Source organism: Crassostrea angulata, chromosome 5 (genome assembly GCF_025612915.1).
Source record: "Crassostrea angulata isolate pt1a10 chromosome 5, ASM2561291v2, whole genome shotgun sequence".
In the NCBI taxonomy this organism is placed as follows: domain Eukaryota; kingdom Metazoa; phylum Mollusca; class Bivalvia; order Ostreida; family Ostreidae; genus Magallana; species Magallana angulata.
In genome coordinates this window covers 56,841,562-56,863,799 of record NC_069115.1, presented here as the reverse complement: position 1 = coordinate 56,863,799, position 22,238 = coordinate 56,841,562, and the positions used below count along the sequence as shown (strand labels likewise).

The window sequence follows — 22,238 nt, the reverse complement described above, 5'->3', positions numbered from 1 at the left end:
ATGCAGGGTTTTTGTTTGGGGTGTACAAGGCCTATATTGGTAATGGTTACGTTACTACTGCTTGAATATCATAATTTGAAATTGTCCATGAGAATAGAGGTTCAAGATCTGTGGGCTGTAGATAATTTATCTGTTGAGAGTTTATAAATTATAAATCAGTAATAAGAATACTGAATAAGACACAAGTTCATCACAGATTAACTCCAGTGTAACCAAGTACCTACTGAGTAATTTCAGCTGTGTGGACTGAGACAATGAAGAGAAAGTGTCTTGTCTAAGGGCACGGCTCGGAAGAACACATAACATCACTTGAATCAGCAACCTTTGGGTTACTGGTCCATCACCTCGACCACTGAGCCATGCGCTCCAAATTTTCTTTAAAACATCAACTCTTATTCAAAGAAGCATATTTAATTTAATGTAAGTCAGTCAGTCACCTAAGCAATGCTAGCCACCCAACTGACTAACTTTACTTCACTTTAAGACACAAATAGGTCTAAATTCAAAAGAACTACACACAAACCATAACATCATATATCAAAAATTGGAAAGGCAGTGAAAAAATTGATTAAAAAAAACTATTTAAATGCTTTAATATTAATTGTACAAATAATATAGCAGATAAGCTTTAAAGATTGAACAATATAATAGATTGAGTTAAAAACATTGAAAACAAAAATACTTTATATGCTAAAAAATATTCTTGATGATAAAAACATACCAACCGTGAATGGTCTCCTACAGCAGGCTTTCAACAGGTTCACACCGTCCAGAAGTTTTAACTTGGAAAGTTCTACCTCAAACATAAGACCACTAAGCCTCTCGGCACCTCGAGATATTTTTTGACTAGCAGCTGTGCGTAGTTTTTCCTCAGGAACTAGTTTTTGTCGTAGAGTCACCAATATACGAACCTACAGGTCCAACCAAAATTTAAAAATCAGTGTTTATATTTTACATATTCAGAACTGTTTTTCTGTCTGCCTTTACTAAAATTTTCTCAAACATAAGCCTATTTAACTTGTCAATATGAGCACATCAAATCTTTGTCTTATAATCAATTGCAACAAGGGATCATAACCAGTTGTAATTTGATTTTAGCTGAAAAAAGAGGAGATATGGAGGGTACTTCTAAAAAAAAATTGGTGGATAATAAGAGCTCTATACAATAACCCAATTGCATCGTAAGCTTCTTTGAAATAGTAGTATCGATAAACCATTACAAAAAGCAACTTACCAGTTGCAAAGAAAGGTCTAAAAGCCTCTACATAAATATCTTTCAATTCCACTTAGAATTTGAAATTGCGTATACATACAGTGTATATGATCCCCTTTGAAGTTTTACACATTTAAAAAATACATGAAATTGCATGATAAGCATATATGATCCCCTTTCAAGCAGGTTTGGGGTAATGCTAAATGTAATGGTAATGCATTGCAATGCATTACATGTTTTCGAAGTAATGCTAGTAATGTGTAATGCCACAAAATTAGCATTACAAGTAATGGTAATGTAATTCATTACTTTCCAAAATCTAGTGTAATGCTGGCATTACATGGCATTACTTTGCATTACTATGCTTATTTATGCATGTTCACTTTAAAAATGTGATGAATAAATGAATAGTTGAAATTGAATTTGATTAAATTTATTTTAACAGAAGAAAGAAATAATTCTTTAGAAAAAAATGTTTTAATTGTACTATTGAAAAAGATTTTTAAAAATTCATTTTTGAATTGTTAATATAACTAAATATAACAGCACAATTTCATAACATTTTTAAGAGTGTTGTTATTAAGAGTTTTTAATCATTTAAACAAGTTGAAATTGAATTTGATTAAATTTATTTTAACAGAAGAAAGAAATAATTCTTTAGAAAAAAATGTTTTAATTGTATTATTGAAAAAGATTTTTAAAAATTCATTTTTGAATTGTTAATATAACTAAATATAACAGCAATATTTCATAACATTTTTAAGAGTGTTGTTATTAAGAGTTTTTAATCATTTAAACAATTTACTTTAATTAGTTTGCACTTCAATAAGAAATGTGTCAACAATACACTATGCCCTCAGGATAATCTAAGTATCAAGACAATCTATTGTTATAAGAAGTGCTAAACACCCCAATCCCCTTCCCTTCGCTATGTCCCAATAGAATAGGAGACAGACATGCACCTTTAAAAGCAAAATGAATGCACTGTCAATATCACTTCCAATATTATAACCCATTTGAAAATAATTTTACTTATTCTCTCTCTCTCTCTCTCTCTCTCTCTCTCTCTCTCTCATATTAAATACACTGTACATTAGTTTGGACTGAAAGAAAATACAAGATTCATGTATTTTTCGATATATTAAAAATTAGCATTACAAGTAATGGTAATGTAATTCATTACTTTCCAAAATCTAGTGTAATGCTGGCATTACATGGCATTACTTTGCATTACTATGCTTATTTATGCATGTTCACTTTAAAAATGTGATGAATAAATGAATAGTTGAAATTGAATTTGATTAAATTTATTTTAACAGAAGAAAGCTCACACCGGACAGTAAACTAGAAGAAAATGCGTGACAACTTCTAAAATTTTTGCCGATGTTTAAATGTTGCTGGTATTCCTAAAAACTATGGTCCTTTCCGGATCTAATGATACCTAAAGTGCAGGGTTTAACGTCCGAGAAGAATTAATACGAGGCGACCGAAATCGGGGGGTAGCGGTTTTTTCGAGTTTTGATTCCTCCCTTGTGTATTTTATTGTATAACGTTAGAGGTGGTAGATATAAAAGGTTGGAAAAACTTCATGCAAATTCTGAAAGAAAAAAAAAAGAATTTGCCTACCTACCTACACACACCCAGTCATCATGGGTCGGGTTTGGACAAACTGAAATATTTTTAATTGTGGCCTTGTTATGCATGTAATTCTGTGTCTCTATTTCGTATTCTACATTGTATCATGCCAAATGTCTATAAATATAATTCTCCTTATGTAATATGTTGCTCATAATACCACAAGATGATTATATATTGAGCAAATAAAGAATGACTCTTGTATAGTCATTGAATTTGAACCTAATACTGAGCATGAACCTGTAGATATGTTAAAGAGTGTTTAATATTTGAAACATTTGCAAAAACTCTTTATTAGCTTTACTTTTTTAAAACAAAGTAATGGTTATGGTAATGCATTACTTTACTCCTGTAATGGTAATGTAATGAATTACTTCCAGAAAATCAAGTAATGGTAATGGTAATTTAATGCCCAAATTCATGAAGTAATGATAATGTAATGCATTACTTTACAATGTAATTCGCCCCAAGCCTGCTTTCAAGTTTTACACATTTCATAAGTGAATATTTCAAAGGACACTATGACCGAGTAGAATACCTCTGTCCCTATGGATTTTATGTATTTGCAGAAATGCTCTAGAAAATACAGCAGCCTATCTTTCTTTTCTGTTGTTTTCATCATATCGTCCAGGTTATCCATGAAGAAGATCGTCCCTGAAATCAACATCCAAAGATATTATTTATACCCTCAACTTTGTTTTAAATCACTATATTTTGGGTTTTTTGGTGATAAATTAAATAATATATCAGCACTTTTTGTATTGTGCACACAATATATGAAGTGTGTATTCAACAAGATGAGCGGTAAATCTTTGCTTGCCATATCCAACACATCTTTTATCAAAAGATACAGCATATGAGATTACATACAAAGTCTAAATCTCCTTCATTAAAATAAATAAGTACTTTCAAGTCCAAAGACTTACTAGTCTTAATAACCTTGATTCCATTACAAAGCTCTCAGTACAGGTCATCCAGTTCGGTACTGTTACAATCCAGGCCTATTTCACCGACCATGTCCCTCAACAAGTCTATCAAGTCGTCTTTCTCTCTTACAGAAAAAGATCATTATGTGTACCATAAAATACTTTGAAATGGCTCCAGAACCAAAGTTACCAGTAATTAATATCATGTTAATTTTCTGTGGCATGCTGCATTCTGTAGCTATTATTTACTTCATGTCTAAAGTTTTTGTAGCTATCGCTTATCACATGTCTTCAATTTACATGTACCAGTTTTTCCTAGAATGCAAAATTTCTGTAAAAATTTCTGTATCTATCTCTATGGTTTTGATTTACCATTTTTCCTGGCATGCTATGTACAAACTGTAGCTAAAAGTTACCACATGTTTATAGATTTTTATGTGCCAGATATTTGTGGCATGCAATAAACTGTGATTATTGCTTACCTCATATCAATAATTTTGATGTGCAAGATCTGTTTGGCATGTTGCAGTCTTTTATAGCTATAACTTACCTCATGTCTATGGATTTGATGTGCCAGATTTTCCTGGCATGCTGCAGTCGATAACATACTTCAGTGGCAAGACTGGTTTTCCCCATTCCACCAAGGCCACAAATAGCAACTCCTGTAATTATCAATCAATAAATTTCAATGATTTTTAATTTGATTAAGTTCTATGTCAATTTTGCATCTGTATCAATTACATTCAGGACTTAAACAATGCTAACTTGCATTAGAAAAATCAACTCAAACCTTGATATTTTTTTCCAGTCAGTTTTTCCTCTACATCTTGGAGGTCCTTTGTCCTCCCAATAAACTCCTCGGCTTTGGACCGTGATATACGAGCACAGTCCTCCCTATATTTTGTTAACTTCATTTTATATTCGAGTAAAACATTCTTGAAAGGTTGACTTCCCTGATGGCTATGTAGATTAACTAACTCCACTAGAGCTATTAAATAGTCCAACACCAGAACTTCATCGTTACTTAAATTGTTATGCAAGGCTTCAAAAAACGCGTGAGCATTGTTGACACTGTGTATGAAGACTGGTCCGAGGTCCTGAGCCGCATGCTGGCAAACTTCTTGGAAGAGAACTTGGTCAGTATCCAATTCCTGTGCAAGCCCATGGCGGATCAGGTCCCAGGGGTGGATGTAAGTGTCACAATTCTCTACATTTGGAGAATTCAGATCCACATCATCCATGTTATCTGCTAACTAAAGGATGGACTCTGTTGTTTAAAGATAAAGTGAAATGGACAAAATACTTTTACCAATGTGCACCATGAAATGTACCGTTTCACTGTGAAACTTGGATGAAACGTTAAGGTGATATCTAATAATGCATGATAAAATTGACAATGTCATAATTTCCATAGGTTTTTGTTTCCTGTTTCCTAATCAAAGATCTCTCTGATACTTATATTAAGTCCTGTCTTTGACAAGTTGACGTAATTAATGAGGAATATAAACATCAGTGATTTCTCCAGTTACTTTCCCCTATTTGATAATACAAGATTTATCTTTAAAAAAAAAAACCCTTAGCAAGTCAGTCAGCAGAATATTAACTTTATGATCAAAAGTGAATCAGACTGTGGCTAATATGCACTTGGCGTTTTAAACTTTTCTCTTATCAATGCTTAATATTTCCTCGTTTTATAATCTTCATCATCTATCGGTATTACAAGAAACACTTCATTTTTAAAGAGAATAATTTTAAATGTCAAGTCCCTCTGCATACGGTTATACACAATTATTTAATTGACAGAAACACCGTGAAATACAATTGGTAAGAATTTGCATTATTAAATTTCATATTAACATATCAAAGAATATTCAAGATTGTGTTTATCTATTTTTATAAAGTGTGCCTGTGTTTTAATTACACTTCATAATTCAACAACAGCTATATACACTTCACAACATCCAAGATTTTATCCACTTGTAATCAATAAATAGATAACAATTTATAAACATGGTGAGGAAGAACAGAGTAAAAACGGTGTCAGAGAAATTGCGGATAAAATGAATGTCAACATAGACACTTCGGCTTTAAATGTTACGCCCTGTCATGAAATTTGCAGACGTTCAGTTTTATAATGTACTAATGCATTTCATATTAAAGTAAGAAAGTTTAACAGTGTTGCTATAATATAGTTACCTGAGAGACCCCGCACCCGTGTAAACAACAGTTTACTATGCAACTTCTACTTTCGTTTTAATAAAAAAGACGTGGATATAACTCATGATGCTTGGCGTTCATTACAGTTGAACATGGAAATAAGTTTATATATATTAACCTTTTAAGCATCCCCGACCAAAAACAAGAAGCCAATGGTCCGCATTGCTCATCTACACAGCAGTTCTATATAGTCCGTCCCAAGCTCTAGTTTCCAAAACATTTAGACGATTGAAATCATTGAAAGGGAAAAAATCCAAAATATCTCTATTTACACATTATAATGAAAAATGTTCAACGTCGGAGGTCCTAAATTCGTTACTGTCTTAGAATCGTGTCCGTTTTGTATTCATCATTTTCATCGCATCGCTGCAAAATAAAATCACGAATGGAAAGTCATACGAAGAAATAGAAGTCTTTTATGCATGTATGTATATATAACAAGTTTAACTATGCGTCTAATGGTACGTTTTCTAAAGATAACGACTCATGGGCCTTCGACAATACTTTCATGAATGTTGCAATACAAAATTCCTATAGACTTCTTTATTTTTAGCCATGTATCGAAACATGAGAAGCTAAAGGGGTGTTTCAAAAGAGAAAACTTTGGGCCCCCAAAAAAATATCCTTTTGAATGAACATTTAAACCCTTGGGTATGTCGATAAATATCGAGAAATTAAAGGGACTTTGACACAATTTAAGCTCAATATTTTCTGGAATGATCAATATGGATGTTTTTAATGCTTTGTCAAAATTTGAAAGTATAATATCAAGTTCAAGCGAGTTACAATTCGTTTATTTGCGAAAAAAGTTCGAGTCATGTTATTTAATTGTTTATATGACTGGGTTATATTGGTATAAGTTTCAATCTATTGCTTCTTTATGATTTTGATAACATTATTCATGAACCCATTGAATAAGTTTATTTGATTTGACTCTAGTTTTGTTTACATAACGACGACTTATTTCCTCTGTATCTCGCTTGTAACTTGATTTCTAGCATTGAACGAAGATATATTCGTTTTAATAATTTTTATCAAGGAGCCTAACACACTGCTTATTGCTTGCTTTGTTTTAACGTGCGGTTTTATTTTCCAATGAACAGTCATACCATATAAATCAATTGCGCTAAAAGATGGTGAACTTTTGATAATTGTTTTGGTTTTCTCATTGTAACTGTCAACTTCTTATCTTTTCGATCTATCAGATTGGAACATCATTACATATAATAACGTCATCTTTACATAGAATTTGCTGGGGAACCTCTTTTTAAAGTAAACGCGGATGCTGCTATTTGTTGTAGTTTATCTGGTATTTTCTTTGGAACACGAAAGTTTCACATACCTTCTTTTACCAGAAGCTATGAAAGCTAAAGATAATCACAAGGAACATGTCTGAGTGAACATGTCTTAAAATTTTTTAAATATAGTTTCAAAAATGGTACATATAAATTCCATCAATTATGGATATGAAATAGCATATCCTGTCAAACAAAGTTTGCTTTGAATATTACTGTCATACTATTTGAACACATTTTTGCACTTACTTTCTATAAGCATATTTTGGTAAGGAAAGTGTTTTTATTGCACCATTTGGGTATTTTTAAGCAATGACTGAAGAAATACACTCTACTTTATGAATTTCGTAGTTCTAAGGTTTTTCCTTATACATTCTTAGCAAGTTATAAAGAATTATGGATGGTCATAACCATTTAAGGCTCTATTAACTATAGATGAATAGCTCTCTGTAAAGATATAAAAAAAACCCAACAATTATTCAAATTTCAAAGCAAAACAATCTAGACTTTTTCTTTTTTTAAAACAATACCTTATTACCAAAGATATTATATTTAAACGTTTAAGACATACGTGATGGGTAAATTGTTGACCACCCACCTTGCTATTTATAATATTTAATGTGCAAGAACGTATCAGGATTTTCGTTTTAATCATGAGAACGAACGCGTTAGCGGGTGTGCGCTCACTTAGAATTCAGGTTAATAAGAAAATCTAGTAAAAAATGCAAAAAGAACTCTTTCGACAAATGCCACCACTTCGACATGAACTGTAACTTATGCAAGAGATGAAGCATATTTGACTCTGTCTGTTTGAGATGAGTTATCGTTAATAAAATTTAAATCCTGTTTTTGACAAAATAAGGAGGCCATAAAAAGCGGCACCAGTATTGTGGAATCCTTGATATTGATAATTGATATCTATTGGATCTGCATAAGTGGTTAATTTAAGTGTGCTCAAATCAACTAGTTGCAAGTTATGCTATGAGAAGCAACCGACATTTTCAAGTTTGTGAATGAGACAATAGAGAGGTTTAGCAAACCAACGTGTACGCGTACGTGTACGTGTAGAACGGAAAATATGTGCATTACGTCATCAGTTTGTGTAATGACGAATTTCTACACGTATGTACCCGAATGAACATACGTGTAAATTGCAAAGTACCCGTAAAGTCGAACTTGTAGCCTCTGTGTCCCTGTTGTCTATTAATTTTAAAAAATATGTTAACTTTTCTTAAGCCTGAATATTCAATGCGAATACTGATATCTACCAACATAAATTTTCATTAGCGTTTAATATGTTATTGGAGTTTTATTTCACGCATCTCTTCCTCCAAAACATGCAATGGCTCCGTTATCTTATTAATTTGCGATAAATAAAAATGTCCATATATAATAAATGATGTTTAATAAAATTAACACATGCAGAATTCCTACTTTTCGTTTATAACCAACATTCTTAGCTTAGTAGGAGAGGATATCCATAATTACATTAAAACATTTAAACGTACAAGTACACGTTACAGCTGCTAAACCAGAAAAGTAATTGAGCTGGTACGGGTAGTTCTAACTTGTAACCTACACGTACAAGTACACGTACACGTTGGTCTGCTAAACCTCTCTTAAACCCAGCCATAAAACGAAAGAAAAAGACAGCCATATCTAATCAAATAAAAAATATGAAATATGCATAAATCATCGATGAACAGTTCCAGCAGTTTGTGTTTCTTCGGCGCATATCTAACCACAACCACTCTTAGACGAGGAGGCATATCAAATCATTTTTATATTATTTTATCTCAAAACTTTTTCTTTTTTGAATAATAGTTCCAAGTACAGTAAATGTTTTGTTATCATCACTGATGACCCGGATGTTTAATTCTATAATAATATGAATAATAAGTTTTATTTAATTTGAAACACTGAACACTAAAGTGCTCCATCTATTTGTTTATGATATAATGTGATAAAGTTCTGAAACAGAATATTGAAGAAATTATGATTTCTTAACCTTCATAATGTATGTTGAAGTTGTGATGCAACAAATGCTGTGAGCTACTGAAAAACGTGAACTGGATAAATTAATACATCATTACTACCCAAGGGTCTTTGGTCCTTCATCTGAACCTTTAATGAATAGTTCATATTATACTCTTTACTCTATGAAGTCGGACCTTAATTTCTGAATGAATTTCATTTCGCTTATAAAGTCATAATAATGTTGGGGGGGGGGGGGGGGGTGTGGCTTCTGCTTTGTACGAGAGGTCAGAAATGATGTCAGTCATTCGCTCATAACTCATGGTTCCTCTTTACATGACTTACTAAAAAGTTCTGATTTCTCGCAACAAGAGTTATTTACCCTTTTTAAAAATGTTTGTTTATCAAATAAAGTACTAAAATGATCAGGGTATGACATCATCTTTAATCAATTAAAGTGAATTTATTCAAAACTTTACAAAAGTAATATACTTTATCTTTCATCCCCACCTCATTTCACTTAGCAAATGCGATTTCTTTTCGTCAGTACTTTGTCTGTGAACAGTTATCCAAACTGTACCTTTTGTTAAAATGAATGGCATAAATGCAAAATGTGCACTTATAATCGAGGGAGATTTAATAAAAACAGAAAATAATTTAAAGATAGAGGGTCCTGAAAAGAATATTTCCACAGTTTATATTTGCACAAAGGAAATTTAACAATGTGTACGTTTTTTAATAATTTTTTTGATCTATATTAAAACAATATTTCAGTGATAAAGAGTTAATAGGAAACTCACGTTAATCTCAATTTAAGTTTTCACTTCATGTACAAAGTCTTGTAAGCTGCGTTTGGAAATTATTAGACAGTGTCATATGACAAAAATTGACGATTCAAAAACAAAACCATAGAAAGTAAAGGATATTGTCTTTTGCTGTGTAATGAGAGACTTTGAATTACATATTTGAGTTACTATCTATTGCGTCATTAAGAAATAAATTATTTGGGTATTTTAAATTTTGTCGTAATGAATGTTCTTATTTCTCCAGGGCCTGGCTTACGGTGGCTGATTCTACAGTTGTTCTTCACGGATCGTCTGACTGATACAACAAGTACCAGATTCTGTTGTCATCCGTACAAACCGTACCCTGAACTAGGCACTCGTCTATTGGCAAGTCTTTGATTAAAGGAAACTATGATAACAAGTCTGGCACAATTCAAATTCTGCAGATTTCAGTTATAAGGGATATAACGGCGAAAATGACCCATCTAAAAATATATATATATATATAGTAAAATAATCTTGTTTCTCTTGGTTTAATAGTGACGTGTTTGCACTGGAGATTTGATCCTATCGTCTGTAGGATAACACCTGACCAACGGACACTCCTAACACCTGGAGATTTGATCCTATCGTCTGTAGGATAACACCTGACCAACGGACACTCCTAACACCTGGAGATTTGATCCTATCGTCTGTAGGATAACACCTGACCAACGGACACTCCCGCTATGGACATCCCTACGTTGAAAAACACAAGAGACTTTTGTGCGAGATTTTTTATTGACAAAATAGTCAAGGGTCTCTTTATAAAACACAAGAAGTGAGTTTGTAAAATAAGCATGTCTAAAAAGCAAGCACGTCCTATATCACAAAACCTTGCTAATAAAAGTGGTCGGCACACAAATATTACAAAAGAAAATCATCTTTGCAAACTTGTCCTCAATATAAAGAATTCAGATTCAAATATATTAAGAAATATTATTGGGAAAAATCCTCTGTTTTTTAAATTTATACAATTATTAAGTGTCCAAAATTATAAAGAATTATGTAATCTGGGGAAATATCTTCAATTAGCTTTAATAACAGCAATGGTATTCCATAAAAATTTTTTCTGCCGTACTACTGTGTCTTTGTTACATAGCAGACACTGTACCATACATATGTAGATCATATAATATATATTTACTCATGTTGTGCATAATACCATAAAATGTATATCTTGAGCAAATAAATAATAATATATTTAACAAAGCGCCCACTATCAACTCCAAAAAGCTTGCCTCTACAAGTCAGCAAGTGCGAAAGTTTGTATTGCTGGGAATATTAGTAAAATGCACATTCCATTTGGCATTTCTCGATATAATTAAGGTCATTTCTTCTACTTTTAACAAAAATAATGTTTGTATTACTTCTTTCACATACAATAGTACACTGTATACCTTGAGATACAGAAATACATGCCAAATCAACAACAACAGAAACCCGTTCTTACAATATCAAGGTTGTAAAGTCAAATGAAATATAAGTAAACTCAAAGTTAACATTTTATAAATTGAAAATACCAATCACCTTCTTAAAAATGCATGAGTAAATATTTTGCAAAAATAAACTAATAAGCACTTGAGAATTAAAAACAACAACCTTCCTATAAATGCAATATAAGTAAATATTTCGTAAAAACAAAGTAAAAATTGTATCGTATCATAAACAGTAAAAATAACCTGATTAATGAGCACTTTTTAAAGAAGTAAAAACTCATAAAATATCTACACAAGTAACAAGCTGGAAGAGATAGCATAGGAAAACGATCTACATATAAAAAAAAAACAAATTCAAAACCTGTTCTAGTTAATCTTTTACTGCATTTCAAACAATAGTTATTATGGAATGTTCTTAACATTAAAGATTAGAATCATCATTAGCTGATAGCAAATTTGGAATGTAATGAAATATATTTTTTTTACAGTGTTTGGTGCGAATGTAAGAGGCTGCCTGCTGATGTGCAAGAGAAACACTACTCTTTGTTTCCCTTCACGTGTATTTGTATCATTGAATAAATAATGTCTTGCAAATTAAACTGGCGTGTTTTTAATCACTTCAATGATATCTAATTTAAAAGCAGAAAAATGATTAGGCAGCAGTATCAGACAGCTCTTGGACTTGCCTTCCTGTTTACATGTCAGTTTCAGTACAGAGGAGGTAATAAGTAATAAGGCACATCGGGAAAATTTGAATTGGGCCAGCTAGAAATTGTCTAGTGTATGTTAAAGTGCCACAAATTGATTTTCTGATAAAATGATTATTTACAGAATCTATAAGAAGAGTAGTTCATTCTATATGATTGGAAAATTGGACTTTCGAAAAATAATCATGACCAATGCATACATGTTCAGAGACTGACGATGAAGACTTTTGTCTGGCCCAGGTTATTGACAAGGACAAGGATATTTTAAAGTATTAATACTGATACTGTAACGACTAAATACACGCACTATACAACATCTGTAGACAAAATCATCACATACAGAAGACTGTACAAACTGCACCAAGATATTGACGCAGTCGTGTACAGAAGACTGTACAAACTGCACCAAGATTATGTACAGAGACTGTGATGCAATCAACATGAACGGAAAAATGTTGAAAATGCAGCAAGACCGAAAGATGAGAAAAAGGACTGCCGAAAAACTAAATTTCTGCATCACCAAGTTTGTTCACACGTCCGAGTCTTCCGGTACTATTGTTCATGTTGTTGTTGGCGTAATTTTGACGGGAGCGGGTGCTAGTTGTCGCAGCAAATATTTTCTAAAATTTACATACCTATAGAAAAGTTAATTTTTATAAAGTCGCCCCGCCCCCTTTTTTGGAGCAATGTAAAATGAATGAAGAGTGAATTGGAAGTTAATGTTATGATGCGCTACTCCTGTTCCCTTGTTGTTTTTTTTTTCATAACCGATGCTAGGTGTCTGCTGTCAGTCTCAAGAGAGCCAGGAGTTCTAATAAGTTTCAGTAAGAAATCAATTGAAAATTAACTTTTAAATTCTACTTCTTCAACCACAATCATTTCTTTCGCTTAACAGTTGCTTTAGATTCCGCTGGATCAGTTAGTCCTGAAAAGAAAATATTTCAAAGCATGAATAAGTGGCAGTGATAGAGAAGCCAAATGTTAACGGTCTGCCAGAAAATGATAAACGTATGGAGACACAATAATGATTTCTGGTTTGTATAAAAATTGTGTATTTTTTATATTTAATGAACTCAAGGCAACATGTTAGACATAGAAAAAAAAACTTATCTTGTGTTGAAAATTGCAAAATTTTAGCACTGAAACGTGGCCAACATGTTTATCCTCTTAAGGTTCCTCGACACACCAAAATTTTATTTTATGGATCGATAGAGAATCTTTTTTTGAAACATGATTCCACAAAACAGAGATCAATATCGGCTTTCAGTTATTTTATACGATTTTTTTTGTATTTTTTCAGTGAAATAGGAAAAACTGTTTTGCAGACAAACAGAATATATTAGAGCTCAAAACTTGTTGTCAATTAATGTGTAATATAATTATAAATAAATTCATGCCAAAGATCGTTTGGTCAAGTGTTTAATTTTTTAATAAAAAAAATATTTCTGAAAATCAAAATTTTAATTCTTTAATATCTTTTTAATCTATGGATAAAATTTTAAAAATAACATATAGTCACATAAACTATTTACTAAACAATGATATCTTACAAAGAAATTGAAATGAAAATGCGAAATTTTAGAAAAATTGCTATTTATCAAATTTGAACCGATCCCGATTGAAAAAAATCTGATCCCGATCAGAATTATTTTAAAATTGAAATTTTACAAATAAACTGCAGTTTTTTTCTAAGTAATTGGTATAAATTATAAAGTCAGTAAATGTCGAAACCATTTTACAGCTAAACAACCTGAAATTTTTGCAAAATTCTGATTCATTCTAACTTTATGTGATTTCGTTCGGGATCAGTTTAATTACAATCGGGATCGGTTCGATTTTAAAATTTTCCATTTTTTCTTTAATTTCACTATTTGGTTTCAATTTCTTGTTGAAATATGATTGTACAGCAATTGTTAAATGCGAGTAACAGTTTATCTGCAGTTTTTATCCATAGATTTAAAAAATATCTACAATCCTTTTTACAAAAATATTTCAAAGTTTATCTGGCCGTTTTTGATATGTATTTATAGATAATTGTATTGTGCATTAATTGATAACAAATTTTTAGCTCTAATATATCTTGTTCGCAGCTAAAACGATGTTTCCGGTTTCTATAAAAAAATACAAAAAAATTCATATAAAATAATCAGAGGCCGATATAGGTGTCATTTTTGTATAATCATTTCTCAAAAATGATTCTTCATCGATCCATCAAATAATGCATTGGTGTGTCGAGCCACCTTAAAACCACGTTCAATTTTGCATACCATATTACTGACTACTAAGAACGGGTACTAGTATTGGACACTGGACTTAGGTTTCTTACAACGAACTTTGCTTTGCAAATATACGTGTCAGCTACAGTTGCAAAGCTAGTTTTTTTTTTTAAAAAAGCCTGTTTCGTTTGCAACCCCTACCTGCTGGTTCCTCAGTTATGGTCGCATGCTGCTGCTGCATCCTCGATCTCTTCTGCTTGATCTCCTGCTGCGATTTCTTTGAATCCTGTTGGTCTCTCGCTGCAAACCGATCATATATGAACTTCTTCAAACTCACCAGGGCCGGGTTTCTTTCTACCTCTACAAATGTTGAATCTTCATCCATGCTGACCTCTATGGATATGGAAGACGAGGACGAGTGTCTACCCGTAGTGATGATCTTCGACTCCAGCAGCCTGTCTTCCAGGAAGTTCTGCAGCGAACTCTCACGTGATCCTTTGCGCGCAAAGCGCTTCCTTCTGTCTTCCAGGTCATCTTCCTCTAAAGAGCTCTGTGAAGATACGGAAATATCGCTGGTTCTTCTCTCTAGCTGTCTCACTGCAACAAGATAGTGGTTATTTTGGAAGAAACTACGTCACAATATGGAGGTGTCCTATGCTTCTTTGGCAGCGTTTTAGAAAACCTTACGACTTGCGACGAAATTGCTGTCTGCTTATTTAACACAAACTAATCAATGTTTTGTTGACAGAAATAGTTGTAAATGTATAGTTTTATATTCTTTTTTCGTTAAAGTTCATTCAATGGGACTGAAAATATTTACGGCTTTGCCGTAAATAACTTTGTAAAATGCTGCCTTGAATTTCTTTTTACAAGCGAAATCGGCCAAAACGTCCGTGCCTGATAATATGGGGGAAAACGATTTTTTTTTAAAAAACGACCGATATGCCATTTTAATTTGAATAGGAATCTGATCAAAAAGGAGAAGTTGTTTTTTTAATCAACAACTCTCAGCAATTTCAAATCCAGAAACTCTTTATAATATACCGGTAAACAAACATTAATTTGCGAGGACGTTCGGCAAGGATCGTTTCATTTAGAACTAGCTGACTGAATCCACAACTATATCTTAATAAAGAGATTGGTAACAAATGGTTTGTTTTACACGTATCCTTCTAGAAATATAACGAAATTTATTAAGTTTAAGAAAAAATAGAATAATTTTAAAGTATTTATTTTGAGGTAAACGGTTGTCGGAAAATTCAACTTTTTAAAATAAAGAAGTCGTGACAACTGGAAAAACTTACTAGTATTTGCCATTTGCTGGAAATAATCTTTTATCTAAATATATATCATCTCTATACCGTAACTATAACAGTAAAATTCCCTTACTTGACCCTCCACTAGCGATTTCATCGATTTCATCGTCATCACTATCGCACTCCATTTTCTGAACTTGATCGAAGAGGTTCTCGCAAGCGTTGAAATTGTCCAGAATGTTTACGCCTTCGAAATTTTCTTCGATGAAATAATCATCGCTGCTTGTGTCTCCATATCGAGCTTTCTCTTTCTCTGGACACTGCCTGAAGACGTAGTTAAAATTCAGCCTAGTTTTGCGTAAAACCAAATCTTCTGTTACAGGAGTATCTGTTACCAGAGGAGGTTTGGGACTTTCCGGAACATTGTCATCGGAATCGGAGGAACTTTCTGACGAGGAACACGCAGAAACGGTTGCTCCCTCAAAAGCACCTGCTGCTAGCATGGTCTGCAACTGATCGTATGTGTAGAAAAACCGCGTGGTCTCTTTCTTACTTCTCTTCTGTTTCCTCTTTTCTTCAAATTTTCCACTCTCGAAGTCCTGTGCGTGAACAACAAGATTTTATGTCTTTACATTGTTAATAAGGAACTATTCCGAGATGCACACAAGATTTCTCGTACTGATATGTATTAAATACTAAAGCATGTCTCTTATTAAGAAACCTCAAAAATCACAAAGGAAAAACAAATTTAAAGCACTTTCAAAATTTTATACAAAATATAATTTTCGGTTATCCAATATACCCTGTGGACTACAAAGATACCCCCTCCCCCTCCTTTAAAAAAAAAGAAAACAAACCATCCCTTAAAGTTAGCCCCGTATGTTAATACTGTGGAATACTAAATTGAAATATTATTTTACGGATAGCTCTGAAATAGTTAATGCTTTTAGTTATTACTAGACTTTGACCCGTGCGTGCATGGGTTGACATTGCATATTGGACATTTACTAAAAAGATACATCCACAGTCACACACCGTATTGTTGACATTTACATAACAAAGCTATAAGTCTACAATAATACTAAGAAATCCACTACACTTTCCTTAGTTAGAATAATCAAACTGTGTCTCTAGAGAGGCCCTCACCACAGTTAGAATGCTCCCATATAAATACCCGTAATGTAGCAGAAAATTGCAGAATCGCTGCGAAACAATTTTTGAGAAAGTTAATGAAGTTGCATTGAAGATAACAGTCAAATTAATAATAAAAAAAAACCCTTTGAGACTGTAAATACATTTCATCTAAAAATTTAATCCATATAATGGAAGAATTCAACACTTTTCGCCAACGTACACGTATTTTAATTCTTTGCCACAGAGAAGATACACGGAACGCATTCTATCGTTAAACCGGGTCTGAAAGACATTTATCATTTTAACAATAAAACATCTTCACTCTCCTAAGAAATATCATGTGAACTTTTTGCATGGAATCAATATTTTTTTTGCTATCACGAAGACAAAAGTAAGTCCATGTACTAAGTTGATATTTATATTTGTTATTTTATAATTTCTCTCATAAGAAATCATAAACATATATGAACAGAATATATAGCAAATTTCCAATGAAAATTTACACTTACTTGAATTATCGTTTCTGAGTTTATTAATGCAAATATGATATTGTGGAAACATAAACTAAAGATCCCGTTAGCGTGAATGTAATGCGCACGCGCAAGATTGTAAAATCCAAAAAATCTAGGTGATTTCCGGGATTTTTTGAGGAGTTTTCGTTGATTATTAATTAGCGAAGCATAGTTGAAAAAAAATAAAAACAAATTGGTAATTTTCAAGCGCCAATGATGTTTAAAATATATGAAAAAAAGACAGTACTTTTCCGATTTATCGGTATTAAAGCCCAAAAATTCGAGTCTATTATTTTAATATAGTAGTATAGATATGAATCCATCGATCTACAGCGCTCAATGTTTTATGTTAGAGTTTTGCTAGAAAATACGATATTATTTTGATGGTCCGGTATTGTATACACAAATTTTTACATTTAACTTAAACAATTATAATTTCTGATTGAATTTTGTAAGAAAAAAAAAATAAATTAAAGGTATTTGGTCAATTTTGTAAATTGTTAATGACATAAATGAATAATCATAAACACTGGACCTATATACAGTCAAAATTTTACTAGTATATTCATCTTGAGGGACCATTTCTAAACCCATGATTTATCATTATTGTTTTAAAATTGTTGTTGCCAATGGTCTCAAAGACTGAGATACCAATTTCAAGGTAAGAGTTATAACACTGTAACACTATAAAACCAATATATCATCAGAGATATCTTCTTATACTGAACACATTAGAATGTGATATAAACAATGACATACTAACAACAAATAATCCATCAGATATCTTCTTACACTGTAGTATCAAGACTGAGATATCAACAATGATACTGACAAGAATTTTATCAAAAATATCTTCTAACACTAGTAACAAGACTGAGATATCAATTAACAATGAAGCACTAACAACAAACGATTAATAAAAGATATCGTCCTACACTGTAGTAACAGGAATGAGATATCAACAATGAAGAATTCACAACAAACGATTAATCAAAGATATCCTCCTACACTGAAGTAACAAGACTGAGATATCAACAATGAAGTACTGACAACAAACAATTAATAAGATATCTTCTAACACTGTATTAACAGGGCTGAGATATCAACAATGAAGCAATGACAACAAACAATTAATTAAAGATATTCTCCTACACTTTAGTAACAAGACTGAGATATCAACAATGAAGAATTGACAACAAACGATTAAGCAAAGATATCGTCCTACACTGTAGTAACAGGAATGAGATATCAACAATGAAGAATTCACAACAAACGATTAATCAAAGATATCCTTGAACATAGTAACATTACAAATAAATATGTGATGAAATATTTCATCCGAGATATCCTGTAATCCATTGATTCTATAGTAATAAAGAGAAAATAACAACAATTAAAAAATGAAATATTTATCATAATTCCTCACAACTAAATTGAAATATAAACTAAGAGGCATTAAAGAACAAACAACTGGTTATCCTATTAACCATAAATTATCCCCTCTCTGTTGTAACAATTTAAGGTCAAGATCTAGTAAATGAAAGGTGCCTCAATGTTTATGAAATTCAAGATATAAATTTTTTTTACGATGCTTCATAATAATAGCTTTTTTGATGAGGTGTACCGGGGCTTAAATTTTTGTTAAACACAATGAAAGATCAGGTTTTGAACTGCCATTTTTACAGAATATGAAGGAAATAAGTAGCAAATCTCAGAGTTTTGTCCATATTTTTACTAACTGAATATATCTAGAATGCCTAGAGTCTCACCAAAAACGGCATCAAACAAGCTTTTGACCTCCTCTTAAAATGATGTAAAATTGAATATAGGTATCGGGATTACTTTTTTCATGATTTGATTAAGAATGTCAAGAAACTGTTTCATTTTCTACATAATTCCTTTAAAGCCGAAAAGAACGGGAAAAATTTTCATCAAATCGATAATGACATAATAATGGTTCTCTCATCAAAAAGACACTCTGGAATCATTAGAGAGGTTGAGATTTAAAACGTGTACGGGTACGCATATGTGTGTTAAAACTACACGTACACGTTTTTGTAATTTATCAGTTGAGATTTCTTAACTTGTAGGATATATGTAGCATATAGTGTACGTAAATTGACGCAGTTTTGTGACATGAATTTATTTAGTTAATTCCAAATTAAATGGAAAATTTCTTATCAACTTTCATGCAAATGAAGTTTTGAAATCTATATAATGTATTACAAGAATACATTCACTCATCAATAAGATTTTATTTGTTGTATAAAGCTACATATTTGTACTTACTTGTAAACGACACTCTACAAGTTTAGAGAACGTGCAGAAACCATGTCGTCACAAAAACCTGATGACGTAATACGTAAAGAATTTAGGTGATTCCCCTAGTTCAGGTACACATACCCGTACACGTTTGAAATCTCAATGTCTCTATTTATTAGATCTTGGCCTTAAGGCTATCATATCAAGGGCAAAAAAGTTGATTGGCTATATCAATCTTTTTGGTTACCTTATAGAATTGGATGGCCTTTTCTATCTTCTTGGTTTCTTTGACTTGTGTCAGAGCCCAGAGGTGGGACCTCTTCATACTGGGATACTCGGGGTGGTTCCTGGGCAGGCCCCCTAACTTGGTGAGGTGCATCAAATGTTCGTAGTCAGCAATCGCTTCATACAACTTGTTAATAGAAGCATCTGAAATCATCAAAAAAGGAAGTAAAGACATAACTACATGCAGTTTAATTAATTTGTTCCCACATTGTCATATGATCTTTTTAATGATGTCCAATGTTATTATTTTCAAAGGCAATTATAGCTTATCATTCTTTAAAAGTACTTCATGGATTCTTTATTCAAGTGTTCATTAAGATTGTTCCAGCAAATAATATTTACTTTTCCTTTTATTAAAACAATTTAAATCAAGATTTGGCTGATGGTTTTGGCTATTTTTAGATTAACTATAAATTTAGGGCTTAAAGATTTGGATTTATTTCTTAAATAATAATTTATATCTAAAAGAACTATTTCTAAAATTAAAGTTTAATCTGATATGTAATTTGATGACCACCAGCCTCTTAAAATCCAATTGTTTCTGGTTTCTTACATTCATCTCCTCTTTTATTTTCAAAGTAGTCCCAGTACAAGTAGATTGCTCTCTCGATCCTCACCGTGGCCACATCATGCACCGTCAGTGTGATGGCTTCGTGCGGTGGGGACATGATCTTCTTTCGAAGCTCATAACATTTTGAAATGTTGTCCTCTGCCAGCCCCATCTGCCTTAACTTCATTTCCACATAAGCAAGAGACCTCAAAACCTCGGCATAGCTGTCAAACTTCTCCATCTTGAAATGCTCGAAAAGTTTCATAGCATGGCGGAAATAGGTTTCAGCATCCCGAAAGCTCTGGTTCGCTTGCTCTTTTTTATTAAGTTTCTCAAGTTCTAGACCTTCCCGGTATGAACATCTTCCAATATTCTGGATGTACAAAGGTATATCTATGTTGTTAAAATTATCTGATATTCTGTATGCAAACAAAAATGCCTTTAGATGGTTGTATTTGGATTTTTGGAGGTTTTGAGGAGTCATATTGGCATAGACTTTCCCAAGGGAATTATATACCAGAGCCAGATCAATCTTGTATTTTTTCCTCACAGCTTTCTCTACCTTGTTGCTCCAAAGTTGTTTTGTGTCTTCCAAATAATGCATTGCTTCAATGTATTTTCTGTCTTGAATACAAAGTTTTCCAGCCAGATAAAACACTGCTCCTGCCACCTCAACCAGCTGACCCAATTCGTCAGAGCTTAAGTCAGGCGATATATTCTGTAGAGTCTCATTTAGTACACAATTTAAAACCTCTCCTGCTATTTCATTTCTGTCACTTTCAAAAAATTTCTTACCAAGATGTATTTGCCAAAGAGCAGTTTCCAAGAATTTTCTTTCATCTCCCTTTGAAAGCTCAATACACTTTTGTAGTAATCTAAACTTGTAATAGTCCTCCAGAAATAGGTCTGCAACTTCTGATACTCTTTTGCACGTCAAAACTGTGCGTGACCCTTTGTTCCAAAACTCTGGAGAACTTTTCTGAATCAGTTCATAGTAAGTCTTTAAGTGAACCTTAAAATCTTTCAATTCTTTCCATGCTTTAACACAGTTTTTCTCAAAGTATTCAAAAATTTTGTTGGTTTTCTTTTCTACATATGCAACAAATAAAGATTTGGCTTCATTTACTGGCTCTTCAAATTCTTCCTGATTAGCAATTTTGAGGAGAAACTTGTGAACTAATGGATGTAACGAAAACTTTGCACTTTTGGAGGTTGTTCTTATGTCATCCGTCTCTTCTTTCTGCAGGTCGTCAACTTCCACAAAATGTCGACTCTTTAAGTAAATCATGTTGAGACTCGTTTCAAAAACTATTGGTTTTTCTTCATCCATACTTTTTTCACCTAAAACAAAGGCTGCAAATGCCAAATCAAATTTAGCTGTCCCAAATACATGCAGTTTAGCCAGCAGGTGTTGCTTGGATTTGTCCAGAGTATCAAAAGTCTGGGCAAGACAATTGCTCTCTACATCAAGATTTGGGAGATCCTCCAGTTTTTTAGCCAACATTTCTGCAATGACCTTTCCACTCCTGACGGCTGCTCCCACAGATTTAATGGCTAGAGGACTTCCTCCACACAAGTTTACAATGTTCTGACATACCTCGTTATCTGGAGCAGGCTGGAACAGAAATTTGTAATATTAAAACAATTATTCTTATGATGCAGGGTTTTTGTTTCGGGGTGTACAAGGCCTATCTTTGTAATGGTAACTACTGCTTGAATTTCATAATTTGGAATTGTCCATGGGAAAAAAGGTTCTACATCTGTGGGCTGTAGATAATTTACCTTTTGAGAGT

General features: G+C 32.6%; 1 protein-coding gene across 1 annotated transcript in view; it reads right to left on the bottom strand.

The window, feature by feature from the left end:
* The window catches only part of LOC128184499 (uncharacterized), a 62,832-nt gene that overhangs the window by 36,208 nt on the left and 4,386 nt on the right, over window positions 1-22,238 (bottom strand). Inside the window, 10 exon segments of the mRNA XM_052854015.1 lie at window positions 726-911; window positions 3,387-3,502; window positions 3,775-3,899; window positions 4,325-4,436; window positions 4,565-4,682; window positions 13,124-13,155; window positions 14,648-15,043; window positions 15,836-16,301; window positions 19,858-20,039; window positions 20,449-22,060. Coding sequence (XP_052709975.1) covers window positions 726-911; window positions 3,387-3,502; window positions 3,775-3,899; window positions 4,325-4,436; window positions 4,565-4,682; window positions 13,124-13,155; window positions 14,648-15,043; window positions 15,836-16,301; window positions 19,858-20,039; window positions 20,449-22,060 — 3,345 coding nt within the window.